General features: G+C 40.8%; 1 protein-coding gene across 3 annotated transcripts in view; it reads right to left on the bottom strand.

Annotated features, from left to right (window-relative positions):
• Positions 1 to 1222: 1222 nt before the first annotated feature.
• PDE7B (phosphodiesterase 7B) overlaps positions 1223 to 15547 on the bottom strand; it is a 346524-nt gene continuing 332199 nt past the window's right edge. For all 3 annotated transcript variants that reach the window (XM_070461610.1, XM_070461611.1, XM_020881080.2), the window contains 3 exons: positions 15021 to 15117; positions 9755 to 9835; positions 1223 to 4921 (listed from right to left, as the gene is read on the bottom strand). In XM_070461610.1, the coding sequence (XP_070317711.1) occupies positions 4698 to 4921; positions 9755 to 9835; positions 15021 to 15117 (402 nt within the window). In that variant the 3' untranslated portion in view covers positions 1223 to 4697. The remainder of the gene's footprint in view (positions 4922 to 9754; positions 9836 to 15020; positions 15118 to 15547) is intronic.

Genomic DNA, 15547 nt, shown 5'->3' on the forward strand with positions numbered 1-15547 from the left:
TGTGGGCCTCAGGAGTTGTGATGCACGGGCTTAGCTGCCCTGCCGCATGTGGAATTTTCCTGGACCATAACAAAACCATTATTTTCTGGAAATAATTTTGGAGAGAGTAACTTGCCTGAAGTCACAGAATAGGTTAGTGACAGAATCAAGATTGGGACCACTTTTGCCTTCCAAGCTCATCTGAATGGCATGTACGATCCTATGTCGTTGTCCATCTCTCACGGATGTTCGCACAGAATCTCAGAAGAGTTCACTGGTAATGCAAATCTTTGACACAAGTCTGAATGCTCCTGAAAGTGTTGGGTCTTTTTTTTTTTCTTTCTATTTTTTGTCTGCACTGCATGGCATGTAGGATCTTAGTTCCCTGACCAGGGATCGAACCCATGCTCCCTGCATTGGAAGTCTGGTGTCTTAACGACCGGACCACCAGGGAAGTCCCAGATTGGGTCTTTTTATATCCCAAGTGTCTAGCCCAACCTCTGGCACATAGTAGATCCTCCATCAATATTTGTTGAATTAAATTCAGTTGCTCATATAGGCTTGGTCTATTTGACGATGTTTCTGCTAGGTTCCTGGGTACATTTGAAAGTTATGTCTGACTTTTACTTGGAAAACCACTGTGGTCTCACTTTTGATTCTGATTGGATGACTCTGAGGGTTGACAAATGAAAAAAGTGACTTTACATTCAGACATGGGAAGCATTACAGAATCAGTGAGATTCTGAATACAAATCTTAACAAAATACATATGAGAGGGATAAATAAAGATACAACACTGTTTCTTGGAAACGGGTAGTTTTTGTGTTTTTTTTTTTCATTCCTCCTCTCTTTCCAGATAGATTTAGACACTCAGTTGTCTTGCCTGAACTTTTCTGTTGTTCTTGGTGGCTTCCAATCCTGAAATACAAGACTATATTTTTCACAAGTAAGTCTGCTATGGTTCCACAACCTAAAGCATTGTACATTATTCTCATTCATATATGAGTTTGACAAATGTGGATCAGAAAACTATCAGGACTCAGGGGAAAGGCAGAATTGAATGATGGCCCTTTCCCCTAATTGGCAAGTGATAGCGTTATGGACACGGCTGTTTCTGTAGCATCCAGTGAAATGAGTCACACGAGTCACGTCTGTAGCAGTGTTCTTGACCTTGACCTTGAATCTGACTGGTTGGCTGATAACATGCTACCTGGTGAAAATCAGAGTATTCTTCATATTGTGATATTTTAAAGAAATTATCTTTATTTTTAATTGTTTATCTAGACATGCCAATGAATATTTAGGCCACATTTTGAGCAAAAACTCACAAGGTGTTTGTTTGTTTTTTCCCCAAACTTCACGTGTGTACACAAAACAACACAACTTTAAGGGTTTGCGTAAAAGAACAAAGCATAAGAAATATAGTGAGATACAAGCTCATAACCAATGTTCAAATCAGTGAGCAGATCTGATTCAACATGAGAAAAGTTTACAAAACAAGTCTGTGGTTTGTAGGAAGCACTATCTGGTGATGGTGTTGCAGGACACGATCCTCGTCCCATTGCGGGAAGCCATAGGCAGGTAGAAAGACAGCAGGATGTTCACTCGGCCTATCAGGGAGTGATGGGGAGGCCAGTGTTTCAGGAAAAAGGTTCTGACTGTTTGTGGGTGCTGTAAAGAGGAAAAGCAGGCTTTGTCCACCAGGCCTGGCAGTGATATCTATTCTCTCTTTTGATTTTAACTTTACCTGAACCGTTTGATTCCTTTCTTCTCAAGCACTGAAGGAATTAAACTTGGAAAGTCAGCAAGTGACGATCCAGAGTCTAAGGGGAAAAAAAAGTGAAGATAAAGTCCCCGGATGATCCAGCAGCTGTGTCTTAACTAGTAATCAGACTCCTTCTATTGATATATTGCAAGACAGCCACCAGTAGGCAGGAAAAAAGAAAACAAACGTTTTCACATTCTTTGTTTTTTTTTTTTTTTTTACAAAAAAAAATGGATCTAGGAACTCATATGCTTGAAGGAAGGAGACAAATGTAACTAGTTTATGCATCACATCTCATTTTGCTTCAGATTTTTATTGTACTAGTAGCTGCTTCATAGGCTTAATGGTTAGATATTTGGTAGTTTTCTCTGTGAGTTCTTCTTTAAGACCTAAAATACTTGTGTCCTATAAATTTGGAACTACGAAAAATGCCTCCAGTCTTATTTATTTAAATTATGATATAAATATTGTTTAAACAAGGTTTGTTTCCTAAACTCAAAGGAGAGGCTCCATTAGCTAAAACAGTGCCTTCTTCCTTATCTTTCCTGTATCTTTCTCAGTAATTCCTTTCTTTGATTTGATCTCATAAAAATTAGAAATAGACTACTCAAAAGTCCTCTGCATCACCAAACCAAAATAAGTGAGTTTGGAAGCAGAAATACATTCAATGTGTTCTCTTTTGAGGACTCACCAAGCTAAGAGCTTCAGAGTATTAAAGCCATAAAGAATCATGTCAGTTCATAGTTATTACAAGAAAAAAAAAAGCCCCCAAACAAACCCAAAGTTTGTTAAGTTTTCACAACTCCCCTTCTTACCCATATCAATAATTTCAACTTATAATCCACCCATTTCATGAGGTTTTCACACTTGCTTTAGTACCTTCTGACCATCTCTCCTACTTTAATGAAACTACAACCAACTTTCCAATTCACCCTAAACCTTAACTCTGCAAGACTCGGTCTTTCTGCAGGAACTTAATACAATCCAGTCAAGTTTCTCACATTTCATTTGTATGTTAGGAGGGGAAAAAAAAAAAAGAGTTGAATTTAGGAAATGAGAGTTAGCTGAGGTTCTATTAGCTTGCGAAACAACTTCATAGTAGCAGAAACAATCATGTTATCATTCTCCCCACTACCACACTGTTGAAGATAGAAAGAAATGGGGCATTGCCAATTTTCATCTAACATTAGTTATGCTGGAACTTCTAAAGAAAAGGTTCAACACGCGGAGTTTAGCTGATTACAGAAGAATGCTGTAACAAACTGTCTTTCCAGCCAAGTGTCTGCAGAAAAAATGGCAACAAAATTCCAAGGTGACTCTGCTAGCTAGAGTCATAATTAACCACAGTAACCTGCTAGGAAGGTAAACTCTACCAGACAACGGAAATATTTTCTTTCCTTAAATGATGTTAATGTCTGCTAAACAGTTGGGTAGTTCATATGAAATGAAAGAAAAAGAAAAGTCCAGTTACTATTAACACCAAAGAAATTCACGCCAACCATAAACCAAAGCTGCTTTGGTACTATAGCCAGAACAGATGATGGTGTTAGAGGGGAGCAGGGAAGTCCCTGATGGTTAGCTGACAGGGTTATGGAAGGTTGGTGAGACCTGCTACGTGTCCCGTGAGGCTGACACACCACCATGTCCATGACAGGAGTTGTAGAAACACAAGCTAATCAGCTGGCTTGTTAAAGCAGAGTGCAACATCGCTGTATTGAAAGTGACTTCAGGCTTGTTGAGTCTTGTTCATCTGAGGAAACCATGCTTGCTGCCATAGATTAGACACTATGGTCTCAAGCGGAATGCATGTGAAGTTTCCAAAATATTTCCTCAAAGACTTTATTCAGTTTTGGTTTGTGACCTTCGCTGGAAAGCATCAAGGTGGACATGGGCAGGCAGTTCAGAAGGACATCTGTGAGGACTGAGTTGGGCAGCTTTCAGAAGATGAAAAGATGTTTAAAGTTAAGGCCTTTATCTGCAAACGATAGTATATTAATAAACTCTATACCATATTTACAAATGCATTCTCTTGTATTAAAACTAACAGTATTCTGTTCACAGTGCCATTGTTTATACAGGTAGCAATCCCATAATACTCATGTATTTTGGCATGGGAATCAGTAGCGCTTGATATTTACAAAAGATGTACAGGTGTGAAAATAAAATGTCACTGAATCTGAGTTATTGATAAAAGACAGATTGACTAATGGTGCAAAGGAATGACTGTGCAGCACCTTCCCCTCGCATCGGGTAGGACACGTGGTTTCTTAAACTGAGAAGATGCCAAATCTCTGACCCAAACTGGCATGGAGTCCGTAACAAAACAATGAACCCCCTGTTCACGTTTGGGTACGTTGAATAATCTTTGTCCAGAGTTTTAGATCCATTGTCTAGTGCACAAAATAGAAAAGTTAAAAAGATTTATTATTATTTTATAATAATAATTATTATTAAAATAGAAGGTACTTTCTCTCACGCTCTCTCTCGCCTGTGCTCTTGCACTTAAGACCAATGTCCTTGGAGTTCCAAATATGCTGGTGTTTTTGTCATGCAGCTCAGCAGTCCGATGGCCAGGGCTAAAATGCTGCGGACTCAGGAAGCGCCACCCGCCACAGTGTGACCCAGGGCCCGAGGGGCCACGGCAAGAGCACCTCTTTCTTACTCCCTAGTCTTCTCCTCCAGGGCCAAGCCGGTCCCTGGAATCGGCTCCCTCATCGTGGAATGGAGTTGCTCATTTCGGCAGCTAATGCTGAGGTGACGGATGGCTTCTGTACACTTGGGAAAAGAGGGAGGCAGGTGAGTGGGAAGAGGGTGGACTCCGAGGAGGTCCTGGGTGACGTCCAGAGAGGGGCCGGGTTGATCCGCAAGAGCCCCTAGAGCATCCGCCCTCCCAGAGGCCTCTGCGCGAGGAGGCTGTCAATCAGTGTGCGGAGCAGGGCGCCGGCCCCGGGCACTAGGGGGCGTCGCCTTCGGCCACAGTCTGCTCCTCGGCCTCGGTCCCTGGGCCTTTGTGGTCCGGGCTGCCATCGCCACTGCTTCTGTGCTGTTTGGGCAACAGGCTCTTCCACTGGGCTTTGTTGTGCGCGAGATGGCTTAGCATGCTCTCAGACAGGGCGCTGTGTCCCGTGAAGCGGGCCCATTCCCGGAAGAGGGGCTCCACGATGTAGGTCATGAAACCTGAAACCGGCAAGGCCAACGTCATCACCAGCAGGGCAGTTAAGACCACTTCTTTTCCCCTCTCACACACGATTGGGCCCATGATGCACTTGGCCCCAGGGGTATGGAGGCCTCCAAGATGTGGTCCCTGCCCTCAGCCTAGGAGCATAAGGTAAGTCACCTTAGGCTTGGCATTTAACCTCTCTATGCCTCCGTTTTTGCATTTGTAAAGAGGAGTTAAGAAGGATACCAAACCCGTAGAGTTGTTTAGGACAATGAAATAACACATGTGAAATGCTTAGAAAGTTCCTGGCATATAGCAAACACTCAATAAATATTGGCTATTACTATTTGAAGAAGGTTCACTAGAGAAGGGATAGGCTACCCACTCCAGTATTCGTGGGCTTCCCTTGTGGCTCAGCTGGTAAAGAATCTGCCTTTAATGTGGGAGACCTGGGTTCGATCCTTGGGTTGGGAAGATCCCCTGGGGAAGGGAAAGGCTACCCACTTCAGTATTCTGGCCTAGAGAACTCCATGGACTATCGCAAAGGGTCGGCATGACTGACCACTTTCACTTTCATTTGAAGAAGGATCCTGTAGGACTCTGCGACCCCATGGACTGTAGCCTACCAGGATCCTCAGTCCATGGGATTTTCCAGGCAAGAATACTGGAATGGATTGCCATTTCCTTCTCCAGGGGATCTTCCGACCCAGGGATCGAACCCGGGTCTCCCGCATTGTAGGCAGACACTTTACTGTCTGAGCTACCAGGGAAGCCCTGAAGAAGGATAAAGACATATAAAGAAAAAAGTTAAAAAAAAAAAAATGAGCTAGAACTAAGGAAAGTGGCTGAGGGAGGGGAGGAAAGGGAAAGTGACACCAGGAAGCCACACATTGTTGATTTAGACCATCTGAAGAGTTCATTCATACATTTACCCTGAAGATATTTCTTCAGGATTATCATTTCACATTTTTGTCTTACTTTCAATTATTTTAAGCAACCAGGTGTAGATAATAAAAAAGTTCTTTCGTCTTCAAAACAGATTTTTACCTGCATAAAAGTTCTGCTTGAATGATGAGATAAGATGGGTTGATATGAGACTTCTTTGTTAGCATGTCTGTTCTCTTAATTATTTTAGCCTTGTTAAACTTTCTAATCACGTCTCACTGTTAATGTGCTTTCCATATAAAGCATGATTTATTAAAGCAAAGATAATTTCCAGTCTAGGTTGGAATTATTGGATTCATCACAAACTTGGATATATTTAGGTTTTATTGTATTTCCCTTGAAATATTGGTATTGGGAGAAGGGGACTTCTGTGGTATGGGGAGAGGCAAGTTTTTTCAGCATAATGAAATCTTCTGACAACTCTCCCTGTGTGTTTATAGGCATTCGAATTATAAGGCTTGACTGGATTACTTTTTATTGGACAAACAGCCAATACTTGGTCTTTGAGGATGCCCTGGAGATGAGAAAAGGATGCATTGATTCTAAATGTTAGTATATGTGTCTGCATTCTCTCTTTAGATGTGAAATATGATTTAAATATTATAAGACGATGTTAGATAACCTGACTCTAAGGAGCAAAAAGTTAAGCCAGTGACTTACTGTGTACATTTTGATAAGGTTATGTAGGGAGACAGACAATTAAGATTTCATTCTGGAATGTTCTTGCTTGCTATTCTAGACTACCTCCATATCTAATTTTGAATATCTTCCATCTTGAGATATTAGATATTATATATCTAAAAAGATAGTCTGCAATATTGTTATACTATTCTGAAGTTTAAGGTGTGAATATTTACCAGGTTTACCCTAAGTATTAAAAAGTTACAAATCCCATACTTAAAAATCCAGTATTAAAAAAGTCAGCTTATTTTTTTTCCTGAAATTACTCTGGAGTTGCATCTCTATATTTCTACTCATTAGATATAAAGACCTCTCATAGGAGATAGGATAGTGATTTTGAAGTCTGAATAGACACCATGAGGCAGTTTTCCTCATGAAGAAAAGCTTCTGCATGATTAGATTCGAGGCTGTCCCACAGGTCCCCACTGTATTTGTGCAAACTGACTTAGATGGTAAAGAATCTGCCTGCAATGCGGGAAACCCAGGTTTGATCCCAGGGTTGAGAAGAGCCTCTGGAGAAGGAAATGGCAACGCACTCCAGTATTCTTGCCTGGAGAATCCCATGGACAGCGGAGTTTGGTGGGCTACAGTCCATGGGGGTTGCAAAGAGTCGGACATGACTGAGCGACTAACACATTCACACTCACCCTCTTGTACTAAGTGATGCAGAGCCTGACTCTGTGGGCACATCGCTCTCCTCAAGGGTTACAGGTGGGGGAGGGGAGAAATGATGGCCTCAGAGTCAAAAAGGATTGAAGAAAGCCTCTTTTTCTTCATCTTTTTAGCTTTTTTTTTTTTTTAATGGCTTGCAAGATCTTAATTCCCCAAGCAGGATCGAACCTGGACCCCAGGCAGTGAGACTGCCGAGTCCTAACCACTTGACTGCCAGGGAATTCCTAATTCCTTATCTTTCTATGAAAGTGAAAGTGTTAGTCACTCAGTCAGGTCTGACTCTTTGTGACCCCATGGACTACAGCCCTCCAGGCATCTTTGTCCATGGGATTTCGGAGGCAAGAATACTGGAGTGGGCTGCCATTTCCTTCTCCAGGGAATCTTTTTGACCCAGGGATTGACCCAGGCCTCCCTCATTGCAGGCAGATTCTTTACACTTGGAAACACCAGGGAAGCCCATCTTTCTATAGGTTTCACCAATTGGAGATTCATTTGATTGAGCACCTTCTTTTTGAAAGGTAGAGTTTGATGGGAGTGGGGAGGAAGGTGGGTGAAGGGTGGATATTAAATCCTTGTTTCACTTGGGTAAATATGAATTACTTAAAAAGAGAATCAGATCGAAGCCTGAGACGGCACTCAGGAAATCCTCAATGTGGATTGGGAAAGGAAAAAGAGAGGACATTTTCAGTCCCAAGGGAATCAGGACAGAGGAACTACCTGCATTATTCATACCCACTGGAAAAATATTTGTTTGGAAGGCTGGAGCCCACAGCTCCCATTAGACTCTGTTTATCTATCTGGGTTTTTCCAGTTTAGCCTGATATGTCCCTGCATACCACACCTCCCAGCCTTGAACCTACAGAGCTGGGAGATGTGGAATGGAGACAGAAAGATTTATCTGCGGAGGGTTATTTTATAATCACTCTTTCTCCTTATTACTGGTGTGCTGGTGTAGCATCCATGGGATTTTCCTAGGCACTCAATCCTCATCCCATTTTAAAAACGGGTATCTATGGTAACCACATTTTCCTGAGCTGAAAATCAGGACATATGATCTGACAAAATAAGTGTGTTCTCATGACAACAAGAGAATAGAACCTCCAAAATCAAGTCTGTCTTGCAAATCCAGGTTGTGTGCTTAACAATGTAAGTGCTTTTCTCTGGGGACTGAAAATGTCTTTAACAGGTACCTGGCAAATTCCTTTCTAACCAGAGTTTAACAAACTGGGCTCTGGGATTAGGATTTGGGTCAGGGTCTATTTCCTTTGAATCACATCTGCAAAATTTCCAGCCAGATACAGCATTGGATACAAGGAGGCTGAGGTTGCATTTCTGTTAATACTGCTGCCCTTTGCTTTCCCCAGCAATTATGTAGCTTTCTCTGCTCTGGATTCTTCCTGGGTTCTGCTTTTTATAACAACACCCCTCTCCCTTTTTCAGGTGAAGGAATCAGTTTAATTGTAAACAAAACATAATGATATTAACGGCAATTGAGAAAAATTATCAATAATTTCAGTGTTCCCATATATCTATTTTAATATTTGCATATTCCCTTCAGATTTTTAAAAACTAGATTAATTTTATTCCTATTTCCTTAGGTTGACTTTGCGACTCTTTTGTGAGACTATGGATTCAATTTGACCCTCAGTAATTGGAAGCATATCATTCTAACTGCCTGGTTTTCTCAATTTTCAATTGATCTTTTTGGGTGCCTCGTGCCCTCCCAATCTCCAGGCATTGAGCCTTGAGCCTTGCAAAAGTTTGCTGCACCGTGACTGCCTTAAGTTGTTTTAAGGCAGTTCTGTCTGAACTGTGTTAAGGCAGTTCAGAAAAAAACTTAAACTGGTATATATCAGGACCATAGTTTATAAGTAAAAGAGTTCAAGTTCTGAGTTTGGTTTTAACTGGAGGAAACTGCAAGGAAAAGAAAGACTTGCTTTAAATGTAGATGGAATTGGCAGAGTGTTTAAAGAAGTGAAAGAAACGAATAGCTATTTTAAAGGAATTAGAGTTACTGTTTAACACTTTATTGAAATTGACAATTGAGAGTGTGGCCCTAAGAGAACAAGACTGAAAATACATTTTGAAGTGAAGAAGCATGGGACCCCATGTCACGTGTTTATGGGCCTGAGTCTGGGGACCCAGCCTTTGAAATTATGCATTGAGGATGAAGGGTAGTGACCGAAATGGAAGGATCCGAAACTATAGATTTTCCACATTTCAAGTCCTAAAGAGAGAGTGAGCTAATCTGACCTCCAGCAGCCAGTAATTGAATCTTGTTACTTTCCTTCATTTGGTTTTGATTCAATTCTAAACAACGAAGTTAATACAGTTGTTTATTAAGGGTCTATAACAAAGACTTTACTGTATTTTTCATCTCAATTGATAATTATTTAGTAGATAGGTCATGACTAGAGTGTTTATTTGGATTCAGTTATTCAAAAGGCATGGATTAGTTAAGATCTTTCAAAAGCTGTGTGTAGATCTTCTTTGTGACTCTTGGCCGAGGTGCCAAAATTATTCATTTAAAATTACAGTTGAGTTCAACTCACCAATTTGTATACTAGGGATTGAATCTTTCTGTTGATTGCAAAGAGGACTGATTTCCAGTTCAAATTTCTGTTCAAGATCACCTAAGAAAGAAGAAGAAACACATTGGTATTGTAGAACTTGAAATTTTTAATGGTCTAGTTGGAAGGAGTTACCTGGGAATTACTGTTTCTTGCCTTGTTGCTAGGAATGCTCTAGCAATGACTGACTCTGCCCTGCTCTGGTAATTTCTGTGAAAATTTAAAATATCAGCCTATCAATGATCAGTTACAATAGGCTCGTTGTTAATAGGTATGCTCTGGGATTAGAATAAACTTTTGAACAAAACTTTATATGAACAGGAAAATGAATGGACAATTTCCTAATATGAGATGGAAGTTCTGGTTTGAAGTTACAGATTAAGAAAACAGGTTTTATGTTTTTCCCTCCTTTCACTCTGCCTGACCCTCATCTGGTTTCACCTGAACAACCAGGAATAATAAGTAGGCAGGAAACAAGGAAGAGGAACTATTAATAGGAAGATCTTATATGAGAGTATCTCTCGAGCTACAAAATTAATCAAAATAAGGGTCTGACTTTTTCATTCTTACTCCTTAGAATTTTACTCAGTATAACTAAAAATTAAATAAAGTAAAAAGGTCAGGATGATCTTTTAAAAAAAAAACTTTATATTTTTTACTGGGATATAGCCGATTAGCAATGTTGTGATAGTTTCCGATGAACAGTGAAGGGGCTCAGTCATACATATACAAGTAAGGATGATCTTTCTTTATAATGCTTCTGTCAGCTAGAAGACCAAAGGAGAAATACATCATGCAAAGCTTTATCAAAATACTTTATTGATTCTTCCTGAAGGTGAAAAATTGTGGGTAATTTTCTCATTGGGAAAAACAATCTGGTTAATCAGTAGAGAAGCTGGTTCTCAGAACCACTCACTGAATTCACAGCTGTGAATGCACTCTTCTAAACTGGAGGAGAAAAACACACATATTTATACCATGTTTACTGTGTGTCAGGCACAGTTCTAAGCACTTTACCTATTTAATTAATTTAATCCTCATAACAAGCTCAATATAGCCCCAATTTTATAAGATATGGAAACTGAGATGAAGCATAGAGAAGTTTGTTGACTTAAGTCCTTCTGGCAATGAGGAGGGGAGCCCAAATTCTAATGCTGGAAGTCTGTTCAGAAGGTCTGCACTTAACCACGGAGCTATGATCTTTTGAGATGCCACATTTCTGTCATTTTCTCTAAGACTGTAGCCGTGGCTCCCATGGTCTCTAGGCCATGGTGATTCTCAAAACCGATGTGAGGAAATCACTTTGGCTTAACCTGAGGGGTTTAGGGAAGCCAGGTGACAACGGCCTTGAGAGGACAGGTATGACACCATTTAATATCAAAATGAATTCTCCTCAAGTCGATTTCACTCCTTACCTCCTTAGCTCCGTTAATAGGGATTTTTCAGTCAAGCATGACACTTGGAGGGAAATTTCTCTTCCTTCTACTCTCTGTATTGAGGCAGCAAATCTCATTTATTTCTCTGTTGAAATATCTCTTTTCCCTGGTCTCATTCTAGTCTGGCTTCTTTCTTTTTTCAAATTGAAGAATAGTTGATTTACAATATTAGTTACAGGTGTACAACATAGTGATTCAATAATTTTATAGATTATATCCCATTTAAAGTTATTATAAAATATTGGCTATTTCCTATGTTGTATATTACATCGTTGTATCTTATTTACTTTATACTTAGTAGTTTTAACCTCTTAATCCCCTACTACTGTCTTGCCCCTTCCTCTTCCCTCTCCCAGCTGGTAGCCTCTAGTTCTCTATACCTGTGAATCTGTTTCTTTTTTTTTTTTTTAATATTCATTCATTTGTTTTATTTTTTATATTTTATATATAAGTGAAAACATACAGTATTAATCTCTCCCTGTTTGACTTATTTCACTAAGCATGGCACCCTCCAGGTTTATCCATGTTTTCACAAATGCAAAAATTTTATTCTTTTTTATGACTGAGTGGTATTCCATTGTGGACTTCCCTGGTGGTTCAGAGGTAAAGAATCCGCCTGCCAAGGCAGGAGATGTGGGTTTGATCCCTGGGTCAGGAAGATCCCCTGGAGGAGGGCATATCAACCCACTCCAGTATTCTTGCCTGGAGAATCCCATGGACAGAGGAGCCTGGCGGGCTACAGTCCATAGGGTTGCAAAGAGTCGGACACGACTGAAGCAACTGAACACGCACACACACATACATATGCATATCTCACATCTTCATCTGGTTTCTAAAAACTCATTTTCTGTTTCTTAGCTAGTTTCTTTAGTATTTCTTCTGCTTCAAATGCATATGTTGCCCTAATTGCACTTTCTAAGACGACTCCCATTGTCATAGTCTCTACTTCAGCCTGGTATACAGGGGCCTCAACAGATCCTCTTATTCTTACCTTCTCTGGAACCAAACTGGTCTATGAGGCACGGGGATAGTCCCTTCCCCATGCCTCTTCCCATTTCCACTCCTCTCTATCCAGATCAGTGGGACTTCCTGCAATGATGGTTATATTCTCTCCACTGCCCACTATAGTAGTCCCTTGAAATAAGATGAATAAAACTGAGGAACTAAATTTTACATTTAATCAAATTAATTTAAATTTAATGGCCACATGTGCCTTGTGTCTATCCTACTGGACAGTGCCGTCACTACACATCCTTTAATACCCAGCTCAGATTCTACCATCCTTAGTACTAGATCTTCTCCTGTGACCTCCACCATGAGAGGATTTTCTTCCAGTTGGATCATTTATTCTTTCAACTATTTCAATGAATTTATAAAGCACTATATATTTCAGATACTTTGTTAATGTAGAAAATACAGTGAGGAAAATTGCAGTTTCTCTCCTCCAGGAACTTTACTAATTAGTATTCTGAGCTTGTGAGACACTTTAATTCTTTGTCTCCTTCATGACACCCCCAATGGGGCTTTGCACATAGGAAAATCACAGTTTTGCTGAGGATTAGACAAGGCTAGAAGCAGATGTTCAATGAAAACTTCTGGGAATCTTGGTTGACTGAGAAGATATCAATATGTTGTTACCATAGGACAGAAATTCTACTTTTTTTGAGTCATTGAGAGGAGGAGGATGAATGATGTTTGAATTCTAACATCTGTTCTGAGGATCTAACACTGTCTTCCTAATTCATGGAATCTCATCTTTCTTTCTCTCTCTGTCCTCATCCTTGATTTTTGGGCTTTTCCTTTGATCAACATCACATATCATCAAAGATACTTTGGCAGGAATTGTTAGCAGTCTGTGGAAGCCCAAATCCTAAATGGAAAGCTGGAAGAAGGTGAATCAAAATGATACAAATAGTGCTTTATAGAATTTCTTAAAAAAAATAATTCAGTATGGAAGACAAGCAGTTTGGATAACCAGAGAGTCTAGTCTTCTCTTAAATAAGCTGAACTTCTGCTAGAAGTTAATTAAAAAGGCTGTTAATTAAAAAGGACCTGACACACCCTATACTTTCCTTTCTCTGCCAGGAGACATGATATGGAGCAAAGTATATGAAAGTTCACCCTTAGTGATCAGCGTCACAAATGTTCTAGGTTGTTCTATCTTATAATGCTACTCGTTGTGGTTTAGTCACTAAGTTGTGTCCAACTCTTGGCAACCCCATGGACTGTAGCCTGCCAGGCTCCTGTGTCGTGGAATTTTCCAGGCAAGAATACTGGAGTGTGTTGCCATTTCCTTCTCCAGGGAATCTTCCTGACCCAGGGTTGGAACCGACATCCCCTGCATTGGCAGGCTGGTTCTTTACTACTGAGCCACCAGGGAACCGCTATAATGCTGCACATGTGTATTATTATGAGGCCAAATTTTTGCAAAGGCATCTTACAGATTACCTTTATTGGTTGATCCCATTTACTCCACTTAGCTAACAACTTCTGTATGCCTTGCCTTCTGCCCAAGAGACATGATCCCTGCCCCAAGCAGCTTATAATCCACAGAGTGTAAGATAAGTAAATGAAAGGGTTAAACTCCAATCAGCGTCAACAAGAACACATGGTCAAGTCAAAACCCAGAGGGACAGGGTGGCATCTTTTCTCTGTCCCATTGTTTGATTTCCAAGGATGAAGATCCTAGCCCTTCTCTCACTGGGCTGTTTCAACATTTTCTATATTTTACAGTAAAGTATTTATCTTAGCTAATCTAACCTCCCTTCTCTAAGTTCATCATGTTTCCTTTTGTTTTTCCATCTGTGATGATCTTGTAACATGGGCAATTAGAAGTGACCTTTTGATTATTAACCACTAACGCTCACTTGAAGTGAAGCTGTACAGAATGGATGCTACATGGGTGCTTTTACCCAAGGGAAAGCGATGAGGAGCAGAGCCTTCCAGCCCCATGTGAACCAACTGCGCTCTGTTTTGTCTTCTGTCTTTGGGACCATCTCAGTGTCACTGACTCATCTTTGTACGGAGGCGTCTCCAAAAGGCTCACTGTTGCTACTTGACCTCCTCACAGAGCTGGTATGTGGGACACTTCAGGCTTTATTTGTTCTCAGCCTCTCAGACCTGAGCCTGTCACTAACATCAGGGCACTGTTGTGCCTGAAAAAACATCCTGAGCACTGAAACCAGCCCTGAAGAAACAAGCAATATTTAAAGGCCAAGAACCCACCCAATGTCCAGATTCTGCTGCTAATTCATTGCCTTACTTCTAAATGAGGTTAACCTCTTAAAAATTATACCCTAACTTGGGACCATTTGTCTTCTCACAATATATATAGATGAGAGGATGAACTCTGACTAAATATGCTGTATTTCTTTATTCACTTTCAGAAAGCAAGGGAAAGAAATACAAAAAAAGTCCAAGTTCTTCTGTCAGAATGGAAAACATTGACCCCAAATGGCATTTAGCTTTTAAGCCATGCTCAGCTCATTAACATGAAGGTCAGAGTAAAAGTCAAACTGTCCTGCGCCTCTTATATCCACAGAGAAAAACCATGAAAATTATCTATATCCCTCTATTGCTCATGTTACTGCACCTCGTTACTACCTGTTTCCATAGTAAGTCAACTTATTTATTTTAAAATTATTTCCAGAAAAGGGCCAGATGGTATGCAAAAGGTTTAAAGAGAAAAGTGGGGTAATAAGAGTTGATGAAGTAACAAATGTCACGATAGACAATCCATTTCCTGTTTTATTAGGATAAACACCCAAAAGGAGAGGGGGTGATGAACACTCAGCAATTGGATCCCTACTAACCTTGCCTGTAGAATTCTTCGCAGACCCTTTCACTCCATTGCTTGCTCATCTCCCAGATTCTACAAGGATTGCAAATGTCAGCACACTTCAAGGCAATCTGAGAAGTGACAGGGCAGGGAGAGATGGTCAAAGGATGATCCTTGAGCAGCAAATGTACCCCAAGCCCAAGGGCGGTCAGACCTGCCCTTCGACCTCACGGTACCAAGCCCGTATTTACAGAGGCCTCCCTGACGTGCCTCTTCAGGAAACAGCACTTATTCACCACCACACAAAACCTTCATTCAGAACTCCCACTTTATAGCAGTGGGAAGGAGAGAAGAGTCACCGTCCAAGGACATGGGGCTTCCTGGAGGAGACCTGGAGTGGCAAGGCCAAGGAAAGCTGTGGCCTGGCTCCTTCTGTTGCTCCACCCCTTGTGGGCAGGGAGGCCACAGTGCCCCCAACCAGGCTCGGGTGAGATCACTGGGACCTCACCTCACAGTGACCACACTGGCCGACTCCATACATCACTTAAACTGTGTGTGTTT

The sequence above is a fragment of the Odocoileus virginianus genome, chromosome 34 (genome assembly GCF_023699985.2).
Source record: "Odocoileus virginianus isolate 20LAN1187 ecotype Illinois chromosome 34, Ovbor_1.2, whole genome shotgun sequence".
Taxonomy (NCBI): domain Eukaryota; kingdom Metazoa; phylum Chordata; class Mammalia; order Artiodactyla; family Cervidae; genus Odocoileus; species Odocoileus virginianus.